At 43.9% G+C, this 14,544-nt stretch overlaps 2 protein-coding genes across 7 annotated transcripts in view; both read right to left on the bottom strand.

The window, feature by feature from the left end:
• The window catches only part of LOC139565734 (metallophosphoesterase domain-containing protein 1-like), a 37,371-nt gene extending 27,333 nt beyond the window's left edge, over window positions 1-10,038 (bottom strand). For both annotated transcript variants that reach the window (XM_071386242.1, XM_071386243.1), the window contains exons 1-3: window positions 9,773-10,038; window positions 6,269-6,732; window positions 5,408-5,589 (exon numbers count right to left, since the gene is read on the bottom strand). In XM_071386242.1, the coding sequence (XP_071242343.1) occupies window positions 5,408-5,589; window positions 6,269-6,441 (355 nt within the window). In that variant the 5' untranslated portion in view covers window positions 6,442-6,732; window positions 9,773-10,038. The remainder of the gene's footprint in view (window positions 1-5,407; window positions 5,590-6,268; window positions 6,733-9,772) is intronic.
• Window positions 10,039-11,434: 1,396 nt separating this feature from the next.
• The window catches only part of LOC139566090 (signal peptide, CUB and EGF-like domain-containing protein 1), a 68,925-nt gene continuing 65,815 nt past the window's right edge, over window positions 11,435-14,544 (bottom strand). For all 5 annotated transcript variants that reach the window (XM_071387001.1, XM_071387002.1, XM_071387006.1 and 2 more), the window contains one exon: window positions 11,435-14,517. In XM_071387001.1, coding sequence (XP_071243102.1) covers window positions 14,365-14,517 — 153 coding nt within the window. In that variant the 3' untranslated portion in view covers window positions 11,435-14,364. The remainder of the gene's footprint in view (window positions 14,518-14,544) is intronic.

Genomic DNA, 14,544 nt, shown 5'->3' with positions numbered 1-14,544 from the left:
GGTTATCCAACCTAGCTACACCACACGTCCAAATGTATGTGGACACCTGGTCATTGAACATCTCATTCCAAAATCATGGGCATTAATATGGAGTTGGTCCCCCTTTGCTACTATAACCGCCTCCACTCTTCTGGGAAGGCTTTCCACTAGATGTTGGAACATTGCTGCGGGGACTTCAAATCAAATCAAATCAAATGTATTTATAAAGCCCTTCTTACATCAGCTGATATCTCAAAGTGCTGTACAGAAACCCAGCCTAAAACCCCAAACAGCAAGCAATGCAGGTGTAGAAGCACGGTGGCTAGGAAAAACAAAGGGGGACCAACTCCATTAATGACCACACTAGAAAGGCCAAAACCTAGGAAGAAACCTAGAGAGGAACCAGGCTATGAGGGGTGGCCAGTCCTCTTCTGGCTGTGCCGGGTGGAGATTATAACAGAACATGGCCAAGATGTTCAAATGTTCATAAATGACCAGCATGGTCAAATAATAATAATCACAGTAGTTGTCGAGGGTGCAGCAAGTCAGCACCTCAGGAGTAAATGTCAGTTGGCTTTTCATAGCCGATCATTAAGAGTATCTCTACCGCTCCTGCTGTCTCTAGAGAGTTGAAAACAGCAGGTCTGGGACAGGTAGCACGTCCGGTGAACAGGTCAGTGTTCCATAGCCGCAGGCAGAACAGTTGAAACTGGAGCAGCAGCACGGCCAGGTGGACTGGGGACAGCAACTTGCGTCCGATCAGCCACAAGAGCATTAAAGAGGTCGGGCACTGATGTTGGGCGATTAGGACTGGCTTGCAGTCGGCATTCTAATTAATCCCAAAGGTGTTCGATGGTGTTGAGGTCAGGGCTCTGCGCAGGCCAGTCCAGTTCTTACACACCAATTTCGACAAACTATTTCTGTATGGACCTCACTTTGTGCACGGGGGCATTGTCATGCTGAAACAGGAAAGGAACTGCTACAAAGTTGGAAGCACAGAATCATCTAGAATGTAATTGTATACTGTAGCGTTAACATTTCCCTTCACTGGAACTAAGAGGCCTAGCATGAACCATGAAAAACAGCCCCAGACCATTATCCCTGCCCCACCAAACTTTACAGTTAGCACTATGCATTGGGGTAGGTAGCGTACTCCTGACATCCGCCAAACCCAGATTTGTCTGTTGAACTGCCAAATGGTGAAATCACTCCAGCAAACGTGTTTTCACTGCTCCAGAGTCGAATGGCGGCAAACTTTACACCACTCCAGTTGACACTTGGCATTGCCCATGGTGATCTTAGGCTTGTGTGCGGCTGCTCGGCCATGGAAACCCATTTCATGAAGCTCTCGACTAACAGTTCTTGTGCTGACGTTACTTCCAGAGGCAGCTTGCAACTCGGTAGTGAGTGTTGCATTAGAGGACAGCATTTTTATGCACTACAGCACTTGTTGGTACTGTTCTGTGAGACTGTGTGGCCTACCACTTCGCGGCTGAGCCGTTATTTCTCCTAGACGTATCCACTTCACAATAGCAGCACTTACAGTGGACAAGGGCAGATCTAGCAGGGCAGAAATTTGACGAACTGTCTTGTTGGAAAGGTGGCATCCTATGACGGTGCCACGTTGAAAGTCACTGAGCTCCTCAGTAAGTCCATTCTACTACCAATGTTTGTCTATGGAGATTGCATGGCCGTGTGCTCGATTTTATACACCTGTCAGCAATGGGTGTGGCTGAAATAGCCGAATCCAGTCATTTGAAGGGGTGTCTACATACTTGTATATATAGTGTATCTTCAGATGAATATAGTTTCCAAGATCATTAAAAATAAAAACTTTTCTTAATTGTAACCGATCTAAAAAGTTAGAACCAAGCCCCCCTCCTCATCCACACCTCTGTAAACTCCCCCATGTGGTCCACCAATTTACCGTAGGCATGCGCCAGTGTCAGCACCCGCAACATAGCTCTGAGCTCCGTACACTACACCCACTGCATCTGATGCTTCCTGGCTTCCACACTGCTACTTTCACCTGCCACAACAAGTAATTACCTAGACAGTCCCTCCACCTGTTGACTACACTAAATGTAGGTCCCCTCCAACGTACATCAGCCCCCCTGGACATAGAAACAACAAGTGCTGCACTGTCTCCTCCTCCCCACTGATGGATGAGAGAGAGAGAGAGAGAGAGAGAGAGAGAGAGAGAGAGAGAGAGAGAGAGAGAGAGAGAGAGAGAGAGAGAGAGAGAGAGAGAGAGAGAATCCTGTGAAGAGAAAGACAGCACTCATGAAATGTTTATGATTGTATTTTCTATTACTGAGCTAAGGAGAGGGTTGGGGGGGGGGGTCGGCAATCACATCATAGGAGTCAGCCATCTATTATTCAGGAGAGAAGGGGAGCAGAGGGGAACAGGTGCTAAATAAAGAGTAGTGCCCTAGACACAGGAGTCTCTGAACTCTACAACCCAGAGACACAGAGAGACACCCAGAGACACAGAGAGAGACACAGAGACACAGAGAGAGACACAGAGAGAGACACAGAGAGAGAGACAGAGAGACACCCAGAGACACAAAGAGAGACACAGAGACACCCAGAGACACAGAGAGAGATACAGAGAGAGACACAGAGAGAGACCCAGAGACACAGAGAGAGACACAGAGAGAAACCCAGAGACACAGGGACACAGAGAGTCACAGAGACACTTAGAGAGACACACACAGAGACACAGACAGAGACACAGACAGAGACACACAGACAGACAGACACAGAGAGAGAGACAGACACAGACAGACACAGAGACAGACAGAGACACAGAGACAGACAGACACACAGACATACATACAGAGACACGCACAGAGAGAGACAGAGAGAAACAGAGAGAGAGACAGACAGAGAGAGACACAGAGAGACACAGAGAGAGACACAGAGAGACACACAGAGAGAGACAGAGAGAAACAGAGAGAGACACAGAGAGAGACAGAGAGAGAGAAACACAGAGAGAGACACAGAGAGACACAGAGAGAGACACAGAGAGAGACAGAGAGAGCGACAGAGAGAGACACAGAGAGAGACAGAGAGAAACACAGAGAGAGACACAGAGAGAGACACAGAGAAAGACAGACAGAGACACAGAGAGAGACAGAGAGAGACAGAGATATGGGAAGATGTGCAAATACAGAGTAAAATACCAAGGTAGAGATAGAAACAAGGGAAATACGAGTTAAAGCGCTAAAGAGAAGGAAAGAAAGGAATGGACAGAGGAATAAAGAGAAGTGAGAGAGAAAAGAGGAGTATATAGAGCAGAAAGTTAAGAATGAAAGCAGCTCCACTCTTGACCCCTGTTGGACCCAGAAGCACAATGGGATCCATATTTAACCGTTGATGGAGAGCAGGCGGCAGCACAGAGAACATCTACTACTGGATACAGGCCCCGCTCCGAGACCCTCCACCATCGCGCGATGAATGAAGACGCCACTGAAATCTAAAGCAGAACCTTCTCTTTCTCATATCCACACGCAGGGACATTGTGCACAAACGCACTGCAACGCCACCCATGACTTAATGCATAGTACAGGTTCATCATATGGTTAGCGTCTTCGGTGTAATTTTTCTAAGCTGTATTGATTCATACTGGGCTGTGAAGTGTTAGCAGCATCAGTGTGTGTGTGTGTGTGTGTGTGAGTACACTGTGTTAGAAGCATTGATAGCTGATCAAAGAGAGCGTTATTGGAAAGAATTGGACTGAAGTGGTGCTGTATAGCCTCTCTGTGTCTACCTCTTGCCTTCTACCTATTCTCTCTCCCTTTTCTCTCCTCTCGGCATCTCTTCATCCTATCTCCTTCTCCAGTTAATCTGACACCATGCCTAACAAATCATGATTACATGCCCTACCACCAAACCAGGTCTTTCTTAGAATCCACAAAAGTCATTTTCACTAAAACAACAATATCTCTGTCTTCTGGGTCTCAAGAGACCAAAGCTGAGGATAACCAGCTAAAGATAGACCTTCCATGGGATAAGGTTCAACTCTACCTCCCCATCTTCCCCGCTGTCTTCTACAGTCCTCTCCCCTTCTCCCCCTTTTCCCCCCTCTTCTCCTCCTCTCCTGCAGTGTGCACCAGCTCTGACAAAGCCTTGAGCCCCTGCCAGAAGAACCGGGAGGAGCCTTCCTGCTAAAAATACTGAGAGAAGGGAGGGAGCTGCCACGATGCCAAGAGAGAGGAAAAAAGAGAGACCCATATCTTCATAAAGGGAAGGAGAGATAGAGGAAGGGATAGAAGAAAAAGGGAGGGAATCAGACAAAAGAAAAATGAAAGAAAAGACAGGAAGGAAAGTAAGAAAGAGAAGACAGACTTTCAGACAAGGAAGAGAGGAAAGATAGGATGGTTGGAATGAGTGTGTTCACCTGGCAATATGACAGTGTTTCCCTACAGTGTGTTTTTGTACCGAGGTTCATCAGGTAGAATGAAAGTCTAATGCTGAGGCCAATGCTGAGCTCTCACTGGAGCCAGACTGCAGACACAAAGCAGCATGTGCTATACATTCATCCAGAGAGAGAGAGAGAGAGAGAGAGCGAGACAGATAGAGAGAAAGAGATAGAGAATGGAACAGGAGAAGAATACAGATTATAAATATTTATACGAGGGAGCGGGAGAGAAAGACAGCTACAGGAAAAGAAGAACGAGAGAAACTTCATAAGGCACACCGTTTGGCGGGTTTTATCTTCCTAGCAGTCTCTCCCGCCAGTCGAGGCGCGGGGCGAGCAGGTTTTCAGCTCGTGCTCCCCGTCGACTAGCCTTGGGGGGGGCTGAGCTGCCATCCCTTCTCCCCCTTCTTCCCCCCTCGAGCTTCATCCTTATCCCTCTGCTCTCCACCCCCTCTCCTCCCATCGCAAAGAGACAGGCGCTGGAAATAGGAATCACTGCAGCACGCTGGCTGAGGCGGCACACGGCTAATAGTTCCAATGTTCTGGTTATTACAAGATCTCTTAGAGCTAACGTTGGGTTCCTGTTTTATGAAGACAGTAACAGTGACGTGTGCCAACTATAATGTCACTGCTCTAAGTAATGAACATTAACTGAGTGGGCAGTTTCTTTTACTCTTCTGTTTCCTCTTTTTATCTCTTTTTCATCAGGTATCCCTCCATCCATGACTTATTTTCTTTAAAGTTGAGTGAAAAACACATTTTCTAATTTCATTTGTGGGTAATACATAGAAATATTTTCTAAAAACACTTGAACTCTTGAGAACTGGCTCTTCTCAAGGTCCATTTCTCATTTCACTACAACAGCAATAAAGAAGGAAGAAAAATAATTCAAATAAGATCTATCACATTTTAAAAGAAATTGTGCACCATTTCAAAAAACAAAAAATCTGTAGTACTAAACATTGACGTGATGTGATGTTGCTTAATGTGATTGGTCAGTCTTACCTAGCCAATCGTTGAACTTCTTGACCTCAGAGGGCAGGCCCAGCTCTGTGAAGTCTCCAGCATGGATGAACACGTCTCCATAGGGCATCTGAATGGCGTCCGTACGGGAGTGGGTGTCTGAGATACACACAAAACGGGTGTAACCTGGCGGCTTGGGAGTGTCGTGGGGCAGGGGGTCCACCCTAAAGTAGAGAGAGAACGAAGGAGAGAGAGAGAGAGAGAAAAGCGTGAGAAAGACAATGGGAAAGATAAACAATGAGAAGTCTCAAAGTGAAGAAGCAGAGTTGCAGTGTTAATGTAGTCTGGATCAGTATCCATCACCATCCCTTATAGAAAGTCAAAAAGAGAGAGAGAAAAAGAGAGAAATTAAAAGGGGGAAAAAAACTGTGAGAGGTCGGCCACAACAAAGGCGAAGGAATGGTAGAAAAAAGAAAGAAAAGCACAGACAGAGAGAGGAGTCCTGTGGGAGTTTCCGTGAGTGTGCAGCAGCCCCAGAGAGTCTCCAGAGGGAGAAGGGAGCTGGTGAATAACAGTGGCCCACTTTAGTGAGCTCTCCTCCAGGTACACAGCCAGCCCTCAACACACCACCATCACACAGAGACCGAAAGAAGGACAGAGAGACAGAGAGAAATGGAATGAGAGTGCAAATAACAGCATGCAGAGAGGATGAGTCTCAAAGAAAAAGAAAGAGGGGGAAAGGGGAGAGACGGGAATAGAGGAGGGCTTGGGAACGGAGATAGACAGAGACCAGGTGTCTGAACATATGTAGTGTGTATCTGTATGCCAGTATATGTGTATGTACATGTATATCTGCAGGGGTGTGCGTCTGCCTGCCTGCATGCGTGTATGTGTTCTATTTACATGTGTACGTGCGGGGGCTGGAAGCGTCCCTGGTTGATGTTGTAGAAGGTGAAGGCCTGGGTGGGGTTGGTGCTGTATTCATCCACCTCCACGGCTGCCCTGCCTGCCGCCCGCTGGGCCTGGGACTGCTGCTGCCGCCGCGCAGCCATGATCTCTGACAGGGTGAAGGCCATGCTTCTGGAGCCTGGGCCTGGACCGCTACGGGGCTGGGGAAGAGGTGGGTTGGGCTGGGGCTGACCCACTCTGGGCTGGCCTGGGGTAGACGTGGTCTGGCCTGGGCTGGAGGTGGCCTGGTCCTGGCACACACAGTAGTTAGGACTGGGTGTGAGGCCTGCTGGAGCGGTCAGGGTTGCGGGTTGGCTCACCAGAGAGAGGCCCTCTGTCACAGCTTGGCCCACCTCGGAGAAACTCTGCTGGGTTGCTGAGCGAGCATGTCCCCCCTCCACCTCTGTGTCCCCCTACTCCTGCACACACAGAGAACAGAACCACTGAGTGGGAACACAACGCCAATCTGGAATGCGCAGTTAAGACTGTAAATAAATCTCTATCCACCAAAGCAACATAACCCAACCCCTAAGAGCATCTACGGCTTTTACACTGTCAAGCAGATATCACATTTACTACTGCCTTTAAATACCAGCTCTGCTTCTGGGATTCTAGTAGGATTTCATACGGATCCTGTAAGATGGTGAGATGGTGAGGGAGGGATGTAAAGGAGGAAGGAGGGTGATCATTTAGGGATGAGTGGAGGAGCTGGATTTATCCTGGATTGTGCTGCTATGTCAGTGTGCCATCTCATTCATGTGAAAACGGCCACACACAACCCATTTCATAATTACACACACTTAACACCATGACTCACACAGGCATACTCTTGTGTGTGTCCATGCATGTATATATGTGTGTGTCTATGTGCGTGTGGCAGTGCCAGAAGTCCTCACACTGAGTGAATGAGAGCAGAAGGGTGCATTGGCAGATGCTGAGAGCATGGTACACAGTGAGAATAGAAGAGGATTACACTGGCACTAGGAACAAAGGGACAGGGCCGTATTAACATGAACAGGACCGTGACTACAGGAAGAATGATGAAGAAAGATGTAGCAGAGAACATGGTGAAGAGGGACGGTTTGATAAATGAATAGGCGTGAGGAGGAATTGATTGATGCACTCTCTTCTTCGGCACAGATGACAGACACTCAGATTTAACGACTGTGAGAAGCAGTTCCATAAAATTGTCCGACAATGTTCCTTCGTTTCACTCGTAGGCTATTCCACGCCCTGGTACGGACACACACCATTAGTCATGTTTGTTGGTTAGATTCTTTATGCTGTGTAAAAATGGACTGTGTACGTGTATGTATATATATGTGTGTGTGTAGGCTACAAGTCCTGTTGACAGGCTATGACTGATGCCTACAAGGCTATAGTATACAGCACTGAGTGTGCACGCTGGCTCAATTTGAATTTGACAAGGTATTGGCAGCATTCACACCTGTCCCATGCTAACATACTGAGAGAGAGACACAGCCATGAAAGGAGAACCACTCTGTCAAATGAAGAGAATAAACATTACAAAATCTAAATTTGACAAAGTAATTCACATCTGATTAATAAGACAATGACAATGAGCCACTTCCAAGTAATCTCGCATAAACAAGCAGTTGATTTGTCTGTCTAATTGAGACATTTTATAGGAAGGTTTGGTTTCTTGTTTTCACAATAATTGTCATTCATTTTAATTATGTCCAGTTATCTCACTAAATCTTACTAAACTAAATTACAAACAAATCAATGAAATCAGATATAATGTCAAGCCTGTATTTTGGGGTGTTAGCCTACTTCAGAAGGCTATTTTGTGTAGTTTAGTAGAGCATAGTCACCAAAACACAAAGGCATGGAGATTAAATAGTTGTCTTTCTTTATGTTAATAATATTGGAAATTGTTCAAATGAAAACTATATATGTAAGACATTGCTTTTTTGGTGTTAGTTGTATTTAGGACCCCAAATAAACTCAGGTCAGTTAAGAACAAATTCTTATTTACAATGACGGCCTACCAAAAGCCAAAAGGCCTCCTGCGGGGACGTGGGCCTGGGATTAATAATAAATACAATATAAATATAGGACAAAACACATATCACAACAAGCGAGACAACACAACACTCACAGCTGTCTTTCTGGGCTTTCCACACCTGGATTGTGCTACATTTGCCCATTATTCTTTTCAAAATTCTTCAAGCTCTGTCAAATTGGTTGTTGATCATTGCTAGACAACCATTTCCAGGTCTTGCCATAGATTTTCAAGTAGATTTAAGTCAAAACTGTAACTCGGCCACTCAGGAACATTCACACATTCATTTTATCCTGAAAAAACGCCTGTCCTTAACGATTACAATCATACCCATAACATGATGCAGCCACCACTATGCTTGAAAATATGGAGAGTGGTACTCAGTAATGTGTTGTATTGGATTTGCCCCAAACATAATACTTTGTATTCTGGACAAAAAGTGAATTACTTTGCCACATTTTTTCAGTATTACTTTAGTGCCTTGTTGCAAACAGGATGCATGTTTTGGAATATTTGTATTCTGTACAGGCTTCCTTCTTTTCACTCTGTCAATTAGGTTAGTATTGTGGAGTAACTACAATGTTGTTGCCCCATCCTCAGTTTTCTCCTATCACAGCCATTCAACTCTGTAACTGTTATAAAGTCACCATTGGCCTCATGGGTAGAAATCCCTGAGCAGTTTCTCAAAGGTATATTCAATGTCTTTTTTTACCCATCTACCAATAGGTGCCCATCTTTGAGAGGCATTGGAAAACCTCCCTGGTCTTTGTGGTTGAATCTGGGTTTGGAATTCACTACTAGACTGAGGGTCCTTACAGATAATTGTATGTGTGGGATACAGAGATTAGGTAGTCATTCAACAATAATGTTAAACACTATTATTGCACACAGAGTGAGTCCATGCAACTTATTATGTGACTTGTTAAGGAAATTTACTCCTGAATTTATTTAGGCTTGCCATAAGAAAGCCATAAGAAAGGAGTTGAATACTTATTGACTCAAGACATTTCAGCTTTTCATTTTTTATTAATTTGTAAAAATGTCGAAAAACATAATTCCACGTTGACATTATGGGGTATTGTGTGTAGACCAGTGCCCCCCCCAAAAATCAACATTTAATCCATTTTAAACTCAGGCTGTAACAACATGTGGAAAAAGTCAAGGGGTGTGAATACTTGCTGAATTCACTGTACATCATGAAAGCATTCCGGTGGACAACCTAACACAGAGAAGAGAGTAGTAGTGTCCACAATCACCATCTTGGACTAGATTTACTAGACATTAGGCTACGTGAAGTAAAACACATTTCCGATAGAAAAAAAAAACACATTAGAATAGAATTGAAATCCAAAATCTGTTTCGGATTGTCATCCTACTAATCCTGTAGCCTACTACACAAAACATGCAAGCAGACACCGCGGCACCTAACCTACCTGGGTTCGCCCGGTCTCCCGGTCGGATGAGCTGAGCCTGTCCGGTTAGGGATGAACAAGTGAAGTCCCGTGGGTCTGATAGAGGAGCGGACGGCGGAGGGGGAGCAGCTAGCGAGTTGCGCTGGTCGGTTTGAAAGTGCAGCGCGTGGTGCTCAGGTTTGCGCTTTGGCTCTCGCGGAAACACTTAATCTCCCGCCTCTTGTGCTGAATGTGCTCGAGCTCTGTGTCTTCCCGCCTCTCCCTGATATGTTCTGGAGCTTTCTGTTGGATGAACAGCTCAATGTGCGAAGGGGAGGTCTGAGCACGAATCAATTCATGTCTGACAGACAGTTTGAGCCAGTATACAATATCAGAGATTCGTCTCTGTTTTTTCTATCATTTCATCTACCACAGATGCAGAATTAAACTGCATTTCTTTAAGATCAATGGAGAACCATCGATTTGGTGATAAATGACATACATTTTACTTTATATTCTCACATTTGGCCTAGTTTCATCCTTACCATAGCCCTGTGTTTCTCAAACCTCTTCTGGTTTAGTTTACCCCAAGCCAGTTTCACTGACTTTTATGTATTGTAGTACAAGCACACTTGAGTCAAGTTGGTCAACTAATCATTAGGCTATTTGAATCGGGTGTGCTAGTTCTGGAATAATGCAAGATGACATGATGGATGTCTGCAACCCAACTGACCTTGGCTTCAGGGGAACTTTTTATTATTTTCAACAGATTACAGCTGCAAAAAAATACTATGAAAACGTATTCTCCTTAAGCTACATTTAACGTTTTACAAATAGGAATGGCTCCAAAAGTACACCTACAATTTACAAGAATCATTATGTTGCAAATTTGGACATAGAACAGTAGGCATAGCTGATGTCTTTTTATAATTTGTGTAAATGCGCCTCTGCCTGGTTAAACATTTGTTGTCTTTGGAGACTAGGGCCTATTACTATACTCAACTACTCTGGAAAACATCATTTAAAATAAGAAGCTGAAGTCAATGAAAAACAAACTAGATGTCCTCAATCTAAACTCTGACTTTAATTAATTAATACACAATGAACTTTAAAAATGGATGCCGGTGCCGAAAGAGAAATATTGTAAAAGAGGAGAGGCATGAAGATAAGGCCTTATCTACACATTTGCCACTCTCGTTTGCCTGGAGATTCTCAGCGTTGATAATGTCCTGTAAAGTTCAAAAGAAATCACCAGATTTGGCTGTCAGACTCATTTAATGCTGCAGCTACTGTAAGAAACAACAATGCTAACTTGGCTGTGATGTGAATACAGCCAGGCTTCTTACACAGCCTCCAATAGGTTATTTCAATAGATGCAGATTTATGGAATAAAGGTGCAGAGTAGGATCATTGAATACTACATTTATGTGTTCAAGAAAATAAATATCTTACAAGAAAATAAACTTTGACTCAGTGTCAATTTGCACTTAGGTTTGTTTGTGTGTTGTCTATACCCTCAGAACGGTTATCCTCGTTTTGAGAAAAGGCCAATATAGGCAATGTCAGCTACATTTTCAGGAAACATATTTCAGTGTGTGTAAGGTGCCCTGGAGCCATGGAGACAAAAGATGCTAGATAATATAGAAAAGTGCAAAGTAAAGTGTAGCAAGTAACATTTAAACAACGGAAGATCACAGAGCATGGTGGAGTTGTTTTTCTGCTACTGTTTTATTTGAATTTGTTCTTTACTGGATTTTCATGGACCAAACAATGGCAAAACACTGTGATACAGTTTCTCTCTTTGGGTACAACCGACTAACACGAACGTTAAAATTATCCCTCTATAAAATGGACTAAAGTACCTACATACAGTATCTCTCTTTCTCCACCTCGATCTCACAAGCTACTCATACACGGACACACGCTGTCTCACACACATGCACAGAACATGCACTCTTTCTATATCATACTGTCTCACACATCCACACACACACACACACACACACACACACACACACACACACACACACACACACACACACACACACACACACACACACACACACACACACAATAGAATACATTCTCAGGAAAAGTCAATCATAAAAAATGTTGCATTTCATACCGATTTTCATCATCATCATCATCATCATCAAACACACTAAACGCCCAAAACATCCCTCAACAGGAAGTGGGTGCACTGTACTAACGTTAGCTACACCTCTGCAGGCGACAACCATTTTGAGTGGACTGAGTGGACAAACACCTTGGTTGTATCTGAAAACATTAGCTGTCAAATCCATGCTTCCTCCGCCCTTGTTAGCTGAAATCCACTCAAAGCTCATTGGAAGAGAGGTTGCGAGGTCCCTCCCCCCGAACCACCTCCTCCAATGGGCTTTGATTTGACGACTAGTACCATTTTCTGACACAACTCTACACACAACAGTGGGGGTTACGATTAAACTGGAATGAACAGGTCCTGGATCAGTGCTAGGGCACAACGCAGACTTTATGAATGAATGACTATATCTGATCCCATATCAGTGGCCTTCAGTATATGGCCTCTAGGTTAGAAGATACAAGCCATATAATTATGCTTATCATCCTTGTGCCCAGCACAAAGAATTTAAGTTGTTTATAACCGTGTAGTAGCGGTGTATTAGCAGTTTAATAGGTCTGTAATAGATGTGCTGTATAGGCAATTGTAAACTGGGTGGTTCGAGCTCTGAATGCTGATTGGCTGACAGCCGTGGTATATCAGACGTCATAAACTGGGTGGTTCGAGCCCTGCATGCTGATTGGTTGACAGCCGTGGTTTATCAGACCGTATGCCACGGGTATGACAGATTTTTTTTTTTTTACTGCTGTAATTACGTTGGTAACCAGTTTATAATAGCAATAAGGTACCTCAGGGGCTTGTGGTATATTGCCAATATACCACGGCTCATGGCCTTATTGCTTAAACGGACTCTGCCGGGAGAGTGTTACAAGGGGGAGAACAATAAAAGTGTAATTTTGTCAGAATGTTTGACTTGTTGAGGTCAGTTTGGGCGCTTTCTGGGTTATGGTTACAGTTGCAAGTGCTATGTACATACAGATACTCTCATAGACATCACAATACTTTCAAACAGACATCTGTCTCTCTGCTACTACATTCACCTCCAAATCAACAGTCTCGTCATCATACAATACATATTTTCCCCACTTGCATTGTGCAGAAAAATAAACAAACTAACATATTTGTTACAGATATTAAATCAACAGTCTAGGTGATGACTTACAGAAACTGGGAGAAGTCCAAATAAGACAGATTGAGAGTGGACACTCGTAAGAAGCAGGTGGTTTTGAGTGTGCACTTAGTGCCATCATATAAGAAGCTTTACATAAAACACCCCTTTTCTCTGGCAGCTAGTCAGGAGGGTCTTAAAGGGATGAGGCAGAGTTAGGAGATGGGAGCACACCCACAACTAAAATAGTAGTGGGTCGTTAAGGACATTTCCCTTTAAATGATTACTTACTGGCAATACTGCTTTTCTGGCCAAATGGGTGGATTTGATGGTGTCTGTCTAAACAATTGAACGCTGTTTTTTTTTGTGGTGAGAACAAAACGGGACATATTTTTGTCTCTCTCTTTGCTACAACCAAGGTAATACATTTCTATACAACACAAAACATAAGGAAAAATGTAACTTAGATTTTTTTTTCTACAGTTTACAATATAAAATTCAAGTGCAATTAAAGTTCCAAATATTAGTTACATCACATACATTTCTCTCTATAGCAACGTCTGTTACTTGCAGGTAGTTTTTTCATCTTGTTATATATCTTTTTTTTTTTAAAGTGACTTTTTGGAAAAATCTAACTTATTCGTTCACTGTACTCAGTTTGAGGTGGAATGGTCTGGGATGCTGAAATCAGAAATGTCTGTAGAAATTATTTCCCATGTGAAAATGTTGATGTAAAATATGATTTAAGTGCACCAATCGGTATTTTGTGCACGCCAGGGGCCTTTTAAAATAACAAAATAAAGATACATCTATGTACCTGCGTGTGACGTCACTCTCGCACACCATCTACGTGCACATACGTATGTTCACACAAACACAAATATACATACGTACATAGATACACATACATTTTACTTGTAGACAACATGTCTGTACGTACATGTATATCAAACATCCATGTTGTGGGCTTCTGCAAGTTCTAACACATATAAATATAACCAAAACAACAACAACAACACAAAAACAAACCAAACCAAAACAGAAGTACAGGGGAAAAGCTGGAAAGTTAAAACGAGGACTGCAGGAAAAAAAGACAAAAGAGGGAAAGACGGTTCTCTGTTCCTGTGCAGAGAATGCTGGGATAGCGATTCAGGAGGATCTCTGGGTAGGGTTGGGGGTGTAAGAGAAGTGTAGAAGAGTAGAGGGTGTAGAAGAGAGGGATAGATTGGCGGGGGGGGGGTTGTAGGAGAGATGTAGGGGGGTATAGACGTGGGGATTAGAAGACATATGGGGATGTTGACAGGGTAAGGACGTAGGTGAAGGGTAGGGAGGAGTAGATGGTGGAAAGGAGACGTAGGATAAGCGTAAGGGGTAAGCGCCTGGGTAACAGACAGAGGGCGTAGCAGCTTATTTGTACGGCCGTAGGAACCGTGTGACTTTGGAGCGCAGCAGCTTGATGAATGAGCGGGGGAACATGTCTTTGGACTCCTGTGCAGTGTACCTGAAGTAGTTCTGGGGGTGAGCCAGAACATCAAACAGGGCTTTGATCAGTTTTTTATCCTGCAGGGAGGAGAGGGAGAGACAGAC

The sequence above is a fragment of the Salvelinus alpinus genome, chromosome 37, assembly GCF_045679555.1.
Source record: "Salvelinus alpinus chromosome 37, SLU_Salpinus.1, whole genome shotgun sequence".
Taxonomy (NCBI): domain Eukaryota; kingdom Metazoa; phylum Chordata; class Actinopteri; order Salmoniformes; family Salmonidae; genus Salvelinus; species Salvelinus alpinus.
Note: the sequence above shows the minus strand (reverse complement) of the source record. Positions and strands in the feature narration are given on the sequence as shown.